General features: G+C 49.8%; 1 protein-coding gene across 1 annotated transcript in view; it reads right to left on the reverse strand.

The window, feature by feature from the left end:
* The window catches only part of LOC123044789 (peptidyl-prolyl cis-trans isomerase CYP21-4), a 34,030-nt gene extending 16,765 nt beyond the window's left edge, over positions 1-17,265 (reverse strand). The window contains exons 1-3 of the mRNA XM_044467669.1: positions 17,049-17,265; positions 16,562-16,767; positions 16,382-16,421 (exon numbers count right to left, since the gene is read on the reverse strand). Coding sequence (XP_044323604.1) covers positions 16,382-16,421; positions 16,562-16,713 — 192 coding nt within the window. The 5' untranslated portion in view covers positions 16,714-16,767; positions 17,049-17,265. The remainder of the gene's footprint in view (positions 1-16,381; positions 16,422-16,561; positions 16,768-17,048) is intronic.
* Positions 17,266-19,816: the final 2,551 nt, after the last annotated feature.

Here is a 19,816-nt window from a genome sequence, read left to right on the forward strand (position 1 = left end):
TGCCTTCGCCCGCTTCAACGCAATCCCACATTATGCTTACTTGAAGCTCAAAATGCTTGGACCTCGTGGCGTTATTACAGTCAATGGTAATACCGAGCGCTCACTCCGTACTGAAGAACACATCGCGGCCCTTGCAGCTAAGTGTATAACGGCCTTATCAAGCCAAACAGTTCACGGGCCAATAAAGCCAATAACGTATCCAAACGAGTCCGGTCCGCGCATAAATCAGCGGATCCAGACACTGATTAGCAGTTCCGCCTCCGCCGATCGCCCCACCAGGTTGATGCTCATGTACCGCGCGTACATAATTACGCACTAAAAATACCCTGGGCGACGCTGGAGGCACGCTACGGAATAGGTTCATTACACGGCTTAACCATAAATGGACCGCATACACCTTTTTTCTTTTAACGCAGGTTCATCAAGAGCCCTACTTATAAGATGGTTGTCGCAGGAGATCCTTTTAAGGCTAGCATGTCCCAACCATCAAACGCTCTCAAAGGACTAACTACTAAGGTGGAAAGGCGCAGACGTGCGGCAGGGCATCATTCGAGTTTCTTTTCCGAACTATGGTTTTTTAGGCTCTGTGTTAGACTTTCCCTTATGTAAAATCTTCTCTTTTTTGGGCATGTAATATAACTTTAGTATTGAACGACATTGTCTGCCATCGAAATATCAATAAAGATACAAAGGGCACAAATGATTACCACCTTTTTGGTTGGGTGTTAGATTTTTTTCCTTGTCATCTACGCTATTCCTTATGTTCGACTGACACGTGGCTCGACACGGTCTTCATACTAGGGGTTGTATCCGGCCCCGCAAAATTGTTAAGTCCGAACACCCGTAGGGAACTCTTCGGCGTCCTGGATATTGCATTATATGCATCTGCTCCGAATCATGTCTTTGGTCTATAGTTGGGTTGCTCGGCTCCTGTATTTGCCACCTTACGTTCCGCAAGTTCGACTAAGGTAGTAAAGGGAGAACTACTGCGATTGTATTTCCGGTCCGTCCGGTCAAGTACCTCACTAGAGAAAGCCGAAAACTGACTGTCATGATAAGCGAGAGCGGGTCAGCGATCCGGCGACTTAGTGTTACACTACGAATCGCTCGCGATTTATGCCATGTCATACAAGGGGCTAGGTTTTTGACTAGCCGCCTTGCAAAGGCGCCGTACTCCGGCTCGCCGATCACGCAACAAGGGGCTAGTACTTAGCGCCACCAATGGACTCTTATGGCTAAGTGAAAGTACTAAAGCCGCATAGTCTGATTGCTTAGTTCACTTCGCAAGACGCCTCCTACATTGGACCAAGACGTTGGATTAAGTGCGGTCATGCGATCACGAACACCCCTGTAATATTTACATGGGGACTGAAGCCGACGACTGGTAACTTTCAGACATATAAACAGCAAAATAGGAGGATAAACTAAATCATAAATATCATACACAATGAGTTTATTACATGACTCTTACAAACCGGACTCAACTACTCAAAGATGACATCCTTCGAACACTGCCCCTCCACAATGTAGGCTCCCTCGAGGACCTCGTCAAAGTACTTCTCCGGCCGCCGATGCTCTTTCCCTTCAGGCGGCCCTACGGTAGCAATGCCGGCGGCCTTCATCTTTGCCCACTGCACCTTGACACGGGCAAAGGCCATCCGGGCACCTTCAATGCAGGACGACCGCTTGAAGGCATCGATCCGAGGAAGCGCCTCCACTAGCCGCTGCACGAGTCCGAAGTGACTATTAGGGATGGGATCGGCCGGCCACAAGCAGATTATAACATCCTTCATGGCCAGTCCGGCCACCCTGTGCAGCTCGGACAGCTACTTCAGCTGGTCGCTCAGGGCCACGGGAAGTTCCGGCGCAAGGTACTGCGACCAGAACAACTTCTCCATCGAGCTCCCCTCTTCGGCTCGGAAGAATGCGGCGGCATCCGCAATACTCCTCGGCAGATCAGCAAAGGCGCTTGGAGAACTCCAAACTCTGGTCAGTAAAATATACCTCTTACTACTATATCTACTCTGCATGATAAAAGGCTTTACCAGCCGCAATCTGCTTCGCCTCTTGTATCTCCTGGCGAGCGCCCTGGGCATCAACCCGGGCCTCTTTCGGACTCTCAAGAGCTTTGGTGAGTTCGGTGCAAGCCTCCGAACTCTTCTGCTCCAAGGACTTGCACCTTGCGATGGCGTCCTTGAGCTCCTGCTCTATTTCCTCCACCCGCGCCTCATGTTTTCGGCGGATGGTTTGCTCTTCCTCCAGAGCCTTGGCCGCCCTGTCCGCGGCCACTTTGCTCGCCTCTGCCTCCTTGGCTTTGGCAAGCGCTCTTGAGGGACTCGACCTTGGCTGTGCCAACTGCGAGTATATTCATAACATTCTTGGATATACTGAAAAACCTCATACCTTGGGTTTCGTCGAACAGCTTGTTGGTACGGTCGAGTTCCTCATCGGCTAGCCGGAGCTTCCGATTGAGCTCGGCAATTTCCGCGGCCTGAGCAGTAGCCGCCAGCTGTGAAGCCTGTCAACTGTAAACATTTCATGATATACTTCTTAATGATCCTTTGTTCGGATTGCTCTAATCCGGACAGAGTCTCAGGGGCTACTGTCTGCACATGGGTGTCGCCACATATACATATACAGAATACTCATGGAGAATATTAAGCCGCTTACCTCGAAGCCTGTCAGTAGGCTATGGAAGGCTTCGGTCAGTCCGCTTTTCGTGGACTGAACTTTCTTCATAGCCGCACCCATAAGGGTGCGGTGTTCCTCTACAATGGAGGCACGTTCCAGTGCCTCCCGCATACTATCAGCGGCCTCCGGATTGACAGAGGCCGCCGACGGAGCTCTTGCTCCGCCCTCCTTCGAAGGAGGATGTTGATCCGAACCTGGTACCATACTGGTCTCCGGGACGGTGTTCGGCGAGGGCCCGGACTGTTGAAGTCCTCCACCCTCGATTGCTGTGGGGATCGCCGTGCCTCGTTCTACAACGCCTGAGGTGTTGTCCTCCGGCGCCTTCCGGACGGTCTCGTCCGCCCCTCCCAGGCCAGGAGATGGCCTTTGGGATGACACCTCGGTGTCCTCCATGGCGGGGGGGTAGAGGGCGCGAAATGGGCCGTCACTCTCCGCCTCCCTAGGGGCTAGAGAGTTCCCCGTCGAAGAAGAGGGGATCGGGATCTCACGCAGAGGGCTAAAAAGTACGAAGGAAGTTAAGCATGATAAAATTAGATTAAAAAGATAATTGAACGAGCGAGTTTCTGATATTTGCGTCTCGGCTAGGGGCTTCTCCCTTTGGACCCACCCCGGACTGTGTTCGGACTCTGTGTCCGAACTGTCCGAGAGGACCACTCGCCCTTTCTTCGGCGTCGCGCCCTCTAGGTTCTCGGGGGTTTCTCCTTTTCCCCCTCCTCATCCTAAGGGGGGAGTTGCTCTCCACCTCCTCGTCATCATCCTCCTCCTCTTCTTCGTCCTCGTCTTCCTCGCAGGAGGAGACAGGTTCGGCCTCTCCGGACATAGCTGTCGGAGGGCCCTTGCGGCGGGGCCCGTTCTGGGGCTCCTTGCTCTTCTTCTTGGCCTTCTTCTCCGGCGGCTGATAAGGCGCCAAAACCAGCATCTTCTCCAGCTGAGGAGTGACTGGATTTTCGGTCGGTGGAGCCGAACACTTGATCCGCTCCGACTTCTTGGTCCAACCCTGCAACAAAAAACGGGTTGATGAGTTCGGCGTAGACCGAATACATATATACATGTGACTAGATATGTCCTCGGAGATATCGAATACTTATTGGAGAGGCCAGATACGCGAATCTGATGCCGATGTCCTCGGTCTCCATGGGCCAGCTGCTCTTCTGCGCCTTAAAAAGCAGCTTCCACATTCCCTCGTGCGTAGCACCGAAGAAGTGTTGTAGCGTCCGCCCATCCTCCGGCTTGAATTACCACATGGGGGAAGCTCGGCGCTGGCAGGGGAGAATGCGGCGAAAAAGCATGATCTGAACCACGTTGGTTAGACCAACGTTCTTTCCCAGCACGTTGGTGATGCGCGTCTGCAGCCGCCAGCACCTCCGTCTGAGACCCCCAGTCGAGGCCCTTCTCGTTCCAGCAGGTGAGCCTCATGGGGGGTCTGGATCTGAACTCCGGAATGGCCGCCCAGTTAGGGCATCGCGGCTCGGTGATGTAGAACCACTCCTGTTGCCAGATCTTCACGGTCTCCACGAAGGCCCCCTTTGGCCAAATGGTGCTCGGCAGCTTGCTAATCATAGCTCCGCCGTAGTCCGCATGTTGCCCGTCGACCATCTTCGGCTTCACGTTGAAAACCTTGAGCCATAAGCCAAAGTGTGGGCGGACGCGGAGGAGAGCCTCACACACGACTATGAACGCCAATATGTGGAGAAATGAGTTCGGGGCTAGATCATGGAAATCTAGCCCGTAGTAATACATAAGTCCACGGACGAACGAGAGGAGTGGAAAACCTAACCCTCTAAGGAAATGGGGAAGGAAGACGACCCGTTCGCCGGCCTCCGGAGTGGGAAGGACTTGACCTTCAGAGGGAAGCCGGTGCTTGATATTGTTAAGAATAAGCAACTTGTATTCCCATGAGGCCATAGGCAGATATATATATACATGTACAGGTGTGGAACATATGTAGGAAACCCCTTATACAACGGGATAAATACAAAGGGGTACATGACTTATATTATAACTCTAACCCCCCCCCCTCAAACTCATGGTGGATGAACAACACTGAGTTTGGAGAGATAAAAGCCATGTTGTGCTCTAGTCTGGGCCTTCGTCAGGAAATCCGCCAACTGTAACTCGGAAGGCACATATTGAAGAGCAATAACCTGATCCTGCACATCAGCGCGCACATAGAAAGCATTAATACCAATATGCTTGGTGAGCTCATGCTTCACAGGATCACGCGCAATGCTAATAGCACTTGTACTGTCAGATAAGAGTAGAGTCGGTGTAGTGACAGAAACACCAAAATCTTGAAGTAACCACCATAACCAAGTCACCTCTGCCGTCAAAAGAGCCATCGCTCGCAACTCAGCCTCTGCACTCGAACGGGAAACTGCAATCTGTTTCTTCGTCTTCCAGGCAATGAGAGAACCACCAAAAAAACACAGTAAGCAGAAAGTGAACGGCGATCTGAAGGATCACTAGCCCACGTAGCATCCGAATAGGCTTGAAGCTGTAAAGAACTGGAGCGGGGAAAGAATAGACGGTGAGAGATCATGCCCCGAAGATATGGGAGAACACGAAGGAGATGACTATAGTGAACCGATGTGGGAGCGGAGACGAACTGACTCAAAATATGAACCGGATAAGAGATGTCCGGACGAGTGACAGCTAGATAGACAAGACTGCCAACAAGATGACGATAACGCGTCGGGTCAGGCAGGGGATCACCATCAGTAGCACGGAGGTGAACATTGAGCTCCATAGGAGTCTCAACAATGCGCTCGTCAGTAAGAGCAGCACGAGCAAGAAGATCCTGGATATACTTTTCCTGGGATATAAAAAAGCCATCAAAGGTAGAAGAGACTTCAATCCCAAGAAAGTAGCGAAGAGGTCCAAGATCAGACATAAGAAACTGCTCACTAAGACGGGCCTTTACAAAGGCAATATACTCGGGGTCATCCCCAGTGATGATCATGTCATCAACATAGAGAAGAAGAGTCCGACCACGAGGAGAAAGGTGAATAAACAATGCTGGATCATGAGCACTGGCTGAAAAACCAGCGACAGTCACCATAGAGGCAAAACGCTCAAACCAGGCGCGAGGGGCTTGCTTAAGGCCATAGAGAGAGCGACGAAGACGACATACCATGCCATCAGGAACAGAATACCCAGGTGGTGGCTGCATGTACACCTCCTCACGCAGCTCACCATTAAGAAAGGCATTCTTAACATCAAGCTGAGATATAGACCAGTGGCGTGCAGAGGCGACGGCAAGAAGTGTACGAACAATGGTCATATGGGCCACAGGAGCAAAAGTCTCGTCATAATCACGACCATGCTCCTGCTGAAAACCACGAGCCACAAGACAAGCTTTGTGACGCTCAAGAGAACCATCGGAGCGAGTCTTAACCTTGTAGACCCACTTACAAGTGATGGGACGGACTCTGGGAGGAAGGGAAACAAGATCCCACGTACCAGTGCATTCAAGAGCAGCAATCTCCTCTGCCATCGTAAACTGCCATTCAGGATGGACAACAGCCTGACGATAAGAAGTCGGCTCAAGAACAGCAGCACCAGCGGTGGGAAATCCAAAGCGATCAACAAGTGGACGAGGACGAGAACGCAAGCCATAAGTAGGCTGAGACGAGGATGACGACACATCAACAGAGGCATCCACAGGACGTGAACGACGAGTGTAACACTGAGGAAAAGATGGAACAATGGGAGGAGGAATCGCCAAGGTAGAATCGGGGGGTGGCGACGAAGAAGTTGCCGGAGATGAAGTGTAGAATCCGGTGACATGCTAGGCGAGGGGATCGTGGAAGATGGTGGCGGCAAATCGACTAGAGGTGGAGAAGCAGAGGGAGCGAAATGTAGGCAAAGGATCAATGGGGGTGATAGGTGAATCAGGGAAGGTGAGGAAAGAGATATCCTCCACTGAAAAGGTCGAGGAAGATGGGCGTGGGTAGAAGGGACGAGACTCATCAAAAGTCACGTCTCGAGAGATACGCATCCGACGACCGATAGGATCCCAACAACGATAGCCCTTATGCTCATCACTGTAGCCTAAGAAGACACACTCAACAGACTGAGCGGTCAGTTTGGTGCGTTCACGAGGGGCAAGAAGAACATAGCAGACACAACCAAACAAGTGAAGCATTGAATAATCGGGAGAACGATCAAAAAGACGCTCGAAAGGAACACCACCCTGTAGAGCAGCGGAAGGCTGTAGATTGATGAGATAGGTGGAGGTGGAAACGGCCTCAGCCCAAAAATGAGGCGGGAGAGAGGCAGCAATCATCAATGCACGAGCCGTCTCAAGAAGATGACGATGCTTTCGCTCAGCCACACCATTCTGAGCATGAGCACCAGGACAAGAGAATTGAGAGAGAGTTCCTTGCTCAGCAAGAACACCACGCAACATCTTAGAGATATACTCGCTAGCGGAGTCAGCACGAAACACACGAATGGGTGAAGAGAACCGAGTATGAACCATGGCAGCAAAACACTTATAAATAGACAACACCTCACTACGAGAAGTCATGAAATAAAGCCATGTGTAACGAGAGAAGTCATCTATGAAAATATTATAGTATTTATGACCCCCTTTCGAAGCGAAGGGAGCCGGACCCCATACATCAGAATGGACTAAATCGAAAGGACGCTTAGACACTGACTCACTATGTGAATATGGTAACTGAATCTGCTTGCCAAGACGACAACCCTGACACTCTAAAGAGACATCTCCTGAGACAGACCCCAGAAGACCTCGATGACCTAAAGACGACAAACGAGAACCACACAGATGACCAAGTCGATGATGCCACTGCTGGAAGGAACTAGTAGCTGAGGCGACCGAAGCGGAGGAACTGGCGATAGTGGTGGCAGCAGAAGGAACATGAAGCCAGTCCAACTCCCAAAGACCCTGAGAATCACGGTGGCGAGGGCCAGCCCCAACCAGAGTGTGCGTGCGACGGTCCTGGACAGAACAAGAGTCATCGTCAAGGATGACGCGACAACCAGAATCAGTAAGTTGACCAACAGAAAACAGATTCATGGTAAGTCGAGGAACATGAGCAACATCAGGAATAGAATAAGGAGTGGTAAGATTGCCTCTACTAACGACAGAAAGAGGAGTACCATCAGCAGTGAGCACATGAACAGGAGAATCAAGCGATCGAAGAGAGGACAGAGTGGAAGAATGAGAAGACATATGAAAAGAAGCTCCAGAGTCCAGAACCCATGGGGATGTACCTGACTGTGTAGAAGGTGGTTGCTCAGTGCGGGAAGCATCAGTCACAGAGCCAGCAGTACCCGTCGAGGAAGAACCCGAAGCAGCAAGCAGACGCTTAAGTCTCAGAATATCCTGCTTAGTCAAAGCGATGGCTGAAGCTGTCGAGGTAGAGGACAAAGTCCCTGAAGATGATCGCGCCTTGCGTAGATGTTTCTTCTTCATTTAGCACTGGGACTCAATATGACCATCATTGTTGCAGTAGTCGCAATGTGGACGGGGGCGACCTGGGCCTTCAGAAGGAGTGGGCAAGAGCGGCGGAGCACTCGAGCGAGAAGGGGTCGGTGCAGCAGGTGGCGTAGAAGGAGCCCGAGCAGCAAGCACAAAGGGAACCTCCAGCAAACCAGCACCACGTAAGCGAGTCTTCTCAGCACGAATCTCAGAAAGCGCCTCCATGAGAGAAATACGGCCACGAGCAAACAACTGAGCACGCCGAGGCTCAAACTCCTTACGGGGCCTAGACAGGAACTCGTAGACGCGATGAAACTCCAAATCAGCCTGGACAGCCTGGCAACAGTGACAAGTACGACAACCAGCACTGCGGAGAGAATCAAGCTGGCGCCAGATAGCAGAACTCTGTGCATAGAAGTCATCAACAGTAGAGTCACCCTGCTGAAGAGCATGCTCCTGACGGACCACAGAGAGGTATAAGGCATCACCAGAGGGCTCACAGCGCTGACGAAGGCGAGTCCACATCTCGAAGACAGTAGGAAGGCCCAGAAACTCAGAGGCAAACTGAGGCAGAACACTAGCAGTGAGAACAGCTGCAGCACGAGCATCATCATCAAGCCACTGGGTGTAAGCAGACAGAGCACCATGATACGTCTGAAGAGCCTCCTCATAAGCCAAAAACTTCTCATCATAAGCACGATCAGCAGCCTCATCAGCAAGCTTAGCCGCATCCTTGCCTGATTAGCATCCACAGGAAGAGCCGGAGGGATCGGCGGAGTGGGAGCCACAGGAGGAACTGGACGTGGCGGACAGCAGACCTCGCCAGAAAGAACACCCCAGAGACGGATGCCACGCATGTGAATGCGCATGAAGCCAATGAACTCGGTGTAGTTAGTACCATCGAAGATCACCGAACAACGAGGGACAGCAACATAGCCCGATGCAGTAGACATTTTTTTTGTCAACGACTACGTGTAAGCCCGATCCGATCTGAAGGGCAGAATCGAGCAGCTGGGCGGCAGGATCCGATTTGGAAGGCGGAGGCGAGCAGGAAGAGGAGCAGCTCGGCAGCAGGATTCGTCCTGGAAGTCAAGCGGGTCGGCCGCCTCGTCACTTGAAGCCGGCGATGCAGAATCGAGCAGCTGGGCGACGGGATCCGGCGACTGGGTCAACTGGAGGCCCGGCGGTTGGAGGCGATTTTGGTGGGCCTACATCGCTTAGATCACGGGAGGTCGTGGTCTTCGATCTGGAGCGGGGCCTGGAGCGCTTCAATCTCATAGGAACAACCTATCTGGAGCGGGGCCTGCAGCGCTTCGATCCCACGGGAACCAAAAGCGGTTGGAGACGGCTTCGATCTACAGCGGAACGGGGAGGAGAAAGAGATCAAGGAAGACTTCGGTCGGGAGCATGAGAGAAGGATCAATCACACGAGTTGCAGCATGCAAAAGATTGACCTAGCTCTAATACCATGTTAGGAATAAGCAACTTGTATTCCCATGAGGCCATAGGCCGATATATATATACACAGGTGTGGAACATATGCAGGAAACCCCTTACACAACGGGATAAATACAAAGGGGTACATGACTTATATTATAACTCTAACAGATATCAACGGCGAGGTACCCCGCACTCAGAGATCTACTATGTTCTCCTCCGTCACGCAGGAGGCCTCCCACTTGCCTTTGGAGCCGGCTCCGGCCATGGTCGGAGTGGGTGGTGGTGGTGGTGAGAAAGACGGAGACTTTGCGGGCGCAGAGAGCTTGGGAGATTGGAAGGCTGAGGAGATGTGAAGGCGTGGGGGGAAAGTAGGGGTCCCTGGCCCTCTTATAGGCAGTAAAAATACCAACCACCCCCCACTCGTGCCTTGAATCTCGCCTATTCCCGATGAAGGCGTGCGCCGCAAACGATTGGATTACCCAAATATCATTGATATGCAATCCCATATTAAGTGGGCGCGATCTCTGTTTTGACGGGACGTGCCAATGAGGCGTGGCCTCAAAACACGGAACGCGGGGTGTGAAAACGGTTCAAAATGCCGAAAGGTCGAGTCTGACACTTCGTCGAAAAAGTTGTCGGTAAAAGACACTATTCTCACTTTTTGCATATCCTACCTTCGCGGCTAAGGGTTGTGTTTATTGCGAAAAGCCGAATACAATTCTTTTACAGAGGAAAGCCGATGTATATTTTTTAAGGAACCCCGCCTTGCAATGTCGAAGACAATTTGAACGCCGAATATATCATCATTGAAGACAGGTTCAGGGGCTACAGTGGGAGTCCTGGACTAGGGGGTCCTCAAGCGTCCGGTCTATTGATGTGGGCCGGACTGATGGGCCGTCAAGATACAAGACAGAAGATTATCTCTCATGTCCGGTTGGGACTCTCACATGCGTGGATGGCAAGTATATGTGTCCGGATATTCTATTCCTTTCTGTAAAACCGCCTTTGTACAACCCTAAGCCCCTCCGCTGTCTATATAAACCAGAGGGTTAGATCGGAGGCAGGATCACAGCATTGCTAGGCTGGCTATTTAGGGTTAGCCGAATCGATCTCAAGGTAGGTCGACTCTTGTAACCCCTATACCCTCAAATATATTCAAGCAAGAGTAGGGTTTTATCTCCATTAAGAGGGCCCGAACCTGGGTAAATACTGTGCCCCTTCTCCATTGTTACCATTGATCTTCAGACGCACAGCTTGGGCCCCCCTACCTGAGATCTGCTGGTTTTGACACCGACGCCAGCCTTCTTCAAGATTTTGAAGAACGGCAAGGCACGTTCGGCGGATTTTGAAATGAACCTACTCAGTGCGGCAACACAGCCAGCCAGACGCCTCACATCCTTGACGATTTTCGGGGCTTGGATCTGCTCTATTGCTTTGATCTTGTTGGGGTTGGCTTCTATCCCTCGCTGAGACACAAAGAACACAAGGAGCTTGCCGGACGGAACGCCAAACACACATTTCTTTGGGTTGAGCTTCAAATTGATCTTGCGCAGGTTCGCTAAGGTTTCTTCCAAATCTTCAATAAGCGTGGACTTGTCCTTGGTTTTGACCACTATATCATCCATGTAGGCTTCTATGTTTCTGTGTAGCTGAGGCTCAAAACCAATCTCCACAGCCCTCGCAAACGTAGAACCGGCGCTTTTTAGCCCGAAAGGCATACGTACAAAGCAGTATGTGCCACATGGGGTAATAAACAGGGTTTTCTCTTCGTCTTCCTTAGCCATGAAGATCTTATGGTAGCCGAAGTATGTATCAAGGAAGGAGAGCAAATCACATCCCGAAGTGGAGTCGACGATATGATCGATGCGCAGTAAGGGGAAGGGATCTTTTGGACATGCTTTGTTCAAGTCAGTGAAGTCAATACAAAGTCTCCACTTCCCATTTGCCTTGCACACCACCACTAGATTTGCTAACCAAGTTGGGTGCAACACTCCTCTGACCAAGCCTGCTGCTTCAAGTTTCTTAATCTCTTCAGCAATGAACTGTTGCCGCTCCAAGGCTTGCTTTCTGATCTTCTGCTTGACGGGACGAGCATGAGGACAGACAGCAAGGTGGTGCTCGATTACCTCCCTAGGAACACTGGGGATGTCAGATGGTTGCCATGCAAACACATCGACATTCGCCCGCAGGAAGGCAACAAGTGCGCTTTCCTATCTGTCATCAAGGGTGGCACTAATGGTGAAGGTACCATCAATGCCATCCTGCCTCGCCGGAACCTTCTTCGTTGCAGGAGGAGCAACCTTGGATTTCTTGCTAGTCGAACTTTTCGGCAAGCCGCTGCCGGGTGCGGCGCACTCCGAAGAGGCACGCTTCCCGGGGTCCTTGTCAGTGTCCTTGCCAGCTTTCTTAACCTTCTTTCCTCCCTGGCGGGAGTTGGGGCCTTGACGGCCTCAACTGCTACCGCATCTCTATACATCTTGTCGACGCATATAACTGCATCCCCTCTTATCTGACGGGATGGAGATGACTTCATAAGGCCCGACATCTTCAAGGCGTTATACGCGTAATGGGACGCCGCCATCAACTTGGCCAAAGCTGGACGACCAAGGATTCTGTTGAATGGCAGGGGAAGCTCGACAACATCGAACACAACCTTCTCAGTCCTAAAGTTTAGTTCCCCGCCAAACGTCACTGGTAAAGTAATCTTTCCCTTTGGCTGGCTCCTTCCTTGGTTGATCCCCTGGAAAGTGCCAGTCTTTTTCAGGTCTTCGTCAGGAATTTTTAGTTTCTTAAGCACATCAGGGGAAATCAAATTCAACCCCGCTCCGCCGTCAACCAACATCTTTGTAACCTTGAGGTGGCAAGCATCCAACCGCAGTGGTGCAATCCAGATGATCCTCAATGTCAAGATTGATGGTCGTGCTGGACCACCTGAGTGGTTCTCGAGCGCTCGCTACTGGCTCTGCCGCATTGACTTCACGCGCCCACTACTTGAATTGGCGGTGAGAGGAGTGCAAGGATGCGCCCCCGTTGAGTCAACACACATTGCCTCGATAGCCTTCTGAAATTCCTATTCACTGGTTTCATCATCCTCCTCTTCACTGTCATCTTCACTTTCGTTTTTCTCACGGCCCCTGGCGGGCTTTTCCTTCTACCGATCAATTTTGCCGCGACGACCATTGCGGCCACCACGGCCTTTCCCGCCAGCGCCATCCTGGCCTCTCTCCTTATCATGCCTTTCATATTCAGCCTTCTGCTTCTCGACCAGTTGTTCGACTTGTTTGCAATCTTGGAGGTCGTGGCCCTTGGTCTATGGATCTTGTAGTATGGCCCGTCAAATTTACCGGTTTTCTCAATTGCCGCTGCCGCCCGGCAATCAACGCAAGTAGCAGCTTCCTTGCCAGGTGTCTCAGTCTTTGCTTTCTTGTCGGCGCTAAGATCACCGGAGCTCTCTACGGCCATCACTGCCTTCCCTTCACGCTTCTTGTTGCACTTTTTGTTCCTCTTCCTAGGGGTGGCGTCGTCGTCTTCTGAATCGACTTCGACACCAACCTCCTCCCCTGGAAGTCTTCTCCCCTCGTCAGCACGAACACACTTGTCCGTCAACGTGTAGAGTTCATTGACGGTCTTTGGTAACCGAACATTCATCTTGGCACGCATCCTTCGGTTGCGCACATTCGTGTGGAATGCGGCAATCACATCTGCCGGATGTATCTTGGGAATGTTGCGGTGCACCCGACTGAATCTCTGCGGATACTTACACAAACTCTCCCCTTCCTTTTGTAGAAGGGCCTGCAAGTCACTGGGCTGTCCTGGTTCGTGATGGCCGCATGTAAAGGCGCCAACGAAATCATTGCACAAGTCAGCCCATGAAGAAATGGAATCTTCCGGCAAGTGCATCAGCCAAGACCTCACATTAGGTTTGAGGGCCAACGGGAAGTAGTTGGCAAGCACTTTCCCATCTCTTCCCTCGGCAGCTTGAACGGTAATCGTATAGATGCCCAAAAACTCTGGCGGGTTCAATTTTTCGTCATACTTCTCCGGGAGGTCAGGTTTGAAGGTGCGGACGACGGCCAACGGACTTGCCCCAGCTCGCGAGTGAAGGCGGGGCACCCTACCTCGTAAGGCAAATACCCGCCAACATTGGGCGTGGGTTCGTCAACATCGGGTCCATTACGCCTGTCTGATTGACTGTGTGCCTCGAAGCGCCACTCCATGGTGACGCGGGCGTCTTCCTCCTGTCTTTCAACACTTGGCGTTGATCCCGCTGGAGTTGTGGGTCAGACTAGGCCATTGACACCTCGTCAGGCTCGTCGACGACCTGGGCTTGCTGAGCCCGCCGTGGTTGCCCTTGGGTGGGCTGCCGCGGAGGGGACTGCACCGTGGGCGTAGTCCTCTCAACTTGGACACCAGCGGGGGTTGCCGGTGTCGCCTGCGGGCGTCGCGAAGGCTCCGCACGTTGTGACTTATTGGCTTCAGCAAACCCGATGAGGCTTTGGATGGTAGCTCTCTATTCATCCATCTTGTCTGCTGCTGGGGGAAAGTACAGCAATAGCCGAGCTCTCGCCATTGCTTCGGCCACCGTTCCTGGCATGGTGTGGGAGGCATAGCGCGACGCCGTTCGACTCCTGGTTGAGCCAGAAGGAGCGTCGTTGTGCTCCTGCCACCTTGGACCAATCACCAGGCTCTTGATCGGTTGGGCGCTTCCCATGTGGACGCGGTCGTGGTGGATCGACAGCGCCACTTGGGGTCTTGTCACGCTCGTCCTGGGACGGAGCGTGTGCCTTGATGTCGCCCCTCTGGTCAGCAGCCCGAGGGTCATGGCTTGCTCCAGAGCGGGCGTCGTTGCTGCGCTGGTTGCGCTCGCTGGTGCGGCGAGGAGGCGGGAGCGGAGCATCACCTAGACCCGCGTCGGCGTGAGCATGCTCGCCAGAAGGTTGAGGGAGTTGGGCAGCTTCTATGGCCCCGGCTCCCGCTCCGGCTGCGAGAGAAGTGTTGGTTGCACCGCCTGTGGTGTATGCCCTGCCCGTCGCGGCTGCGGCGTCCACGGCGCCTGCGGCTGCAGGCGAGGAGGCCTTCGAAGCGGAAGGATGCGGCGCCGTGCCGCTTTTCTTCTCGGGAGCCATTGAGGATGTAGAAGGTGATGAAGATCGACACGCTGGCTACTGTCTCAGATTCGCACAAGCAATCCCCCCTACCTGGCGCGCCAAAGATGCCGTGTGGAGAGCACGATCACCTATGGGGCAGGGTTGCCCCTTTGTGGTCTGGTGACGGGGATGATCATATTGCACAAAGAGCAGAAACAACCGGGCAGCACGGCGATGGGCAGCTCTCTTTTACCCAGGTTCGGGCCGCTTTGCAGCGTAAAACCCTACTCCTGCTATGGTGGATTGCACTGGAGGAAGACAAAGACGTGGAGTGCTCAAGCTCGGCAAGTGTGCATCGGGGAGAGCAGCTACGCGTGTACAAGTCTTGAGGGATCAAAAGTTCGAACCCTTTGCTAGGTTGCCTCGGGCCTCCTTTTATAGCTGAAGGGGCGACCACAGTGCCAAAATAGTCATTATGGCTTGATTAGATAGCTAACAGTGTTATCATACCTAACTCTGACAGTTAGGACAAAAGTGCATTAAATGCACTGCTAGCTGTCGTGCTGAGGTTGAAGCCCAGCAAGCCTGCCGCGCCGCTTATCCATGTGCCTCTTATTAGCGTGACACGCCATCAGGACGGGTGTCAATAAAGTTAACCTCTTCTCTAGCAGGTTGCCACGTACCCGAAGGGATCCACCTAGCCACTTAGGAGCTCGGCACCGCACTGATTAGTTACTAGCGTGCGATGAGGTGGAGCAATGGCGTATTGGCGGGGGTTTGTCGGCACTGAGCCTGCCGGGCTCGGTCTTGTGGCTTTGGCAGCCCTGGGACCCTTGCCGGGGCAGTCTGTACTTGGTCCCAGGCGTAGCCTCGACCCTGCCGGGCTCGCCTGCCCGGCAAGGGAGGCCTTCTTAAGGGATTTTCTAATCACCTTGGCCTTCTTAATGCATTCCTTGATCTCACAAAGAGCGGTTTCTCTGGCTCATCTTCAGTCATGTCTTGGTACTTAATGTATGTGCGATCACGCGCCGGTGCATAAGTCAGGTCAGCAAACAAACATGTTTGTTGCACCGACAATAAGGGTGCGTGAAAGTTAGCTATCAACGTGCCAAAACCTTGACTTGGTTAAGATCTTATGTGTTTCAACTCTAGCCTAACCCAACTTATTTGGCATTGGATATTGGATAGGCATTCAGCTAGTAGAATGCGATACACACACAAAAAAAAAGAGCAGCGCGGTGCGCGTAGCTACCGCTTGCGCAAGGTCCGAGGAAGGGTCCGACCACTTTAGGTCTGTTGTACGCAGCCTTTTCCTACATTTTTGCAAGAGGCTGTTTCCAGGACTTGAACCCATGACCTCGCGGTCACAAGGCAACAGCTTTACCGCTGCACCAAGGTTCCCCTTCCTCGGAAAAATATGGAGATATACATAACAAAGAAAAAAAATCAACAGTAACTATTATCAAAAGGAAAGGGATTAAAAGTTAGGAAATGAATTGGAAAAATATGGAGACAGCATGCCCGTGACTGATGTCATGCTATTGACAAAAAGAAAAAACTACTTAAGAGATTCAATAAGACAAGAAGAGCAGAGTGATACAGAAATTATAGTGATAGCATGGTCGTGATTGATGTCATGTTATTATTAGCATAAAAGAGTAACCACTTGGGGATTCAACAAGAGCATGTGTGTCATGCACTAGATTGTCTAGTGTACCTCAGCCCGAGGAAGATCCATTTCAGCCTCGAAGGCCGGCCTGTGAAGCGTTAGAGCTTATCAACAGAGGGACATGAAAGAAATTAGCGAACAACCAAAGCAAAAAAGGTCCATGAGTTATGGGACACCTCAGACTACAAGTATATTACAATAAAGTTCTTTCTTAAAAGGGGCACCAACCTGTGATGCCAATGCCTGTAAGTTGCATAGAGAGATAGCACAACCAAGACGACGATCAGGTTCCAGGTGATGATGCTAGAATAACTGATTCGCGATGGACCCTTCTTCGTCTTGCTCTGAATTAGCAACTGTTTCGGCTTTATCCTCGCCATCTGCTACTCGCGCAGGACAACAGCTCTCTCTAGGGGATTCTTCTTTGTCTAGGACTGGAAAAAAAGACATTTTGTTTCATGACCAGCTACAGCTGGGAACCAAAAAACAAATAACATATGCAAATGAGCGTGCAACAATCTCGCCAAACTACTAGTGCACAAGTCAAACAGGAAAAAAGAAGAAGCAAATAACTGTACATTATTCAGCACGCTACCATTTAATCCTAGGTCAGAGCGGATCTAGACTAGATGGTGCGCGGGCGTGCACCGGCAAACCAAGAAACTGTAGGCTACAGTGGGATTTAACTAATCAACGGATGAAAACAAGCTCGTACCTCAAACCCCGATGGCCAAAGATTGCGGGCGGGGTGGAGACAGCACGAACGGCGATGTCGGCCACGCGCGCGAGAGTCGGGGGTGTTGGGGCAAGGAGTGCGGAGGTTGGGGGCAGGATCGAGGTGTTTGGGGTGACGGCCCGGCGGCAGCCGAAGGGGAAGCTCGGACGTCAAGATGGGAATGGGACGGGTCGGCCCGTCGGGTCCCTGACCCGGCCCAAAAAGTCGAGGGCAATGGGCCAAGTGAGTCGGCCTTAAATGATACTAGTAAACCCGTTGCGCCAAATTGCGCAGAGACACGCTAAAGTTATGCCCACGATGAAAATAATTTCCATGGCTTAATCCTTTTAATAGGAAACACAATGGATTGTCGTGTACAATGATATGAATATACACATATATCTTAATAGTATAGAATCCTATTTAAAACAAAATATATGCATGGGCAAACACATACAAATAGACCCATTTGAAACGATGTGCACGTTGAAAATATTTATATTTTTCAATAACTTTATATTTGGGTAAGTGTGACAAATCTGAAGTGTTCTAAAAATATTTAACTTCGTTAGTAGAAGTAGGTTTTAGCAACCATTTGGGTACTAATTCAAACCCTTTAAGACGGAAAAAAGAAGGATAATTTATCTTTAAAAAATATGATTAAGCATGCATATTTTTTATCTTATCTGGGTAACATATAGAGCCAAATGGTGCCGGGTCCAAATTCAAACCTGAGTGTTTGAAACGGTTGGGGTTTCTTTAACATTTTTAAAGTTTTAGAAATCATTTAGGTGCATGGTAAGAATCAACTGGAAAATGCAACATTTGGACACCATTTTCAACTATTTATGCATATGGTTGTTACATAGACAAATGAAAGAGGTCACTAGCATAGTTAGAATGTACACCTATGATAAGAAAATTTCAAGTTTCTGCCTTACTATGGAATTGTACATTTTGTGAAGATAACAAAGTCGGTATTGCTAACAACCACGAAATTTGAAGGATCGAAGCAAGCAAAAAAAATATGAAAACTGATAACGTAGAGGTTGACAAAAATCTTAAGTTAACATATACATACAGGACATGTCACATTGAAATTGAGATATACTGCAGATAACGCATTACAAGCATCAGTGGCAATCATATGGGTTCTACTTTGAATCACACGATTTAGACAGTTGTAAAGATTGGTGATCATGATTGTGTGGTAACTGTACATACCGATTATGAACCAGGAAAAGAAACTAACGCTAGCTCACAGTTCTTTCAGAAAAACATAAAAGTGCTAACTGGCAGTTATATTTCCACCCACCACTCCTAGTTGTGACTTCCTAAAAGAAATGGGAACAAAAATGATATTACAGCCTCATGTCCCTTCCTTGTTTGGCCGTTATATTCCGCATGTTCCTTCCCTGAACAAAAGAGATCAATAGTGAGCATTAAAGACCCCTGAAAACTCAATAGGATATACACCATAGCAGTACCTGGCCCTATTTTCATATTCAATACACATCACCAAATTCTAATAGTAATCAAGGTTGAATTAAAATCGTACATAAAGTTTTTGTAGTTAGAGACAGGACCGAGTTGGAATAGTATAGAGAAAATCAAACTTTATCCTACCATTACACTCAAGAAACATGGCTCACTTATCATATGAACATAAACATACTGAGCAATTTATTTACCTTCAGATGTCCATTCTCTATATTTCCGCTTTGCAAATGATCCTAGTTTAAAGCATGATATCCTTTGGAATCATCACATGACACCGCAACCTACAAAAGCTTAAATAAGGCCACTAACGTTCAGAGCATGGCTTAAAGAATTGTGCAATTAGCTCATGAAAGCACCCTGATGTAACAGTTTTACCTGGTTGGTGATGCATGGTGGTCTACTATGCGCAATAAAATACAACAAGTAAACCAGATAATCATCATATTAAGTACTGCATCATCAATAGGCTGATCATGTTTCCATTGCCAATTACTACAGACTTACACATGCTCCCTTTAAATTTCGAGGACTGCTTAGCCAGCAATTCGAAGTTCAAGCATGAAGTAGTCAAAATGAAATAACTCAAAATATTTTTTAAATCTCGACATAGAGGGATACCCTTGAGGACTGTGAATCTAGAAGACCAGGAAAAAACTTTTTTCAAGTCCTCGTATGATCTCATTTGCCACAAGCTCCTTTCTCTGCTCATAATCCTTCCTAGGTAGACCCTGCCAAAGATGAAAGCAAAGCAGTATTAAGGGCATCAACCAAATACTTAAATTCATACAAAAAGCTTGTTTTGTCATATTTTTTGATAGAATTTACATTTCAGCTAGAGCACTAACATAAGTCCCAAGCTTATTGGATATCACAAGCTGCCATCCATGCTCAGTAAGCTCACATAGTTCTACATAACCGAAGCATCTATTTTAATGATTGTCATCTTTATGGATGTATGTAAGGAACAAAACATACATGCACACCTTTGGGATATAAAGGAAACATGTTAAATAATAGCAGTTGTGAATGGGCATATAAGTATATATTATCACCTTCAGTCCACCGCAACATGTAAATTATCTACTCAATAGTAAATGGTGTATCTAGAGATAATGCTAACCAATTCTGCATAGGAAGCACTTTCCAGATGGTAAATTGTAATTTACTCGTGATGTTCCTTGTAGACTATGTGGTTGGTCAAAGTCAAATAGCTGCAATACATGAAATGTTTTATATCAATTAAAACTACTTCAGTAGTACATACGCAC

Source organism: Triticum aestivum, chromosome 2B (assembly GCF_018294505.1).
Source record: "Triticum aestivum cultivar Chinese Spring chromosome 2B, IWGSC CS RefSeq v2.1, whole genome shotgun sequence".
In the NCBI taxonomy this organism is placed as follows: domain Eukaryota; kingdom Viridiplantae; phylum Streptophyta; class Magnoliopsida; order Poales; family Poaceae; genus Triticum; species Triticum aestivum.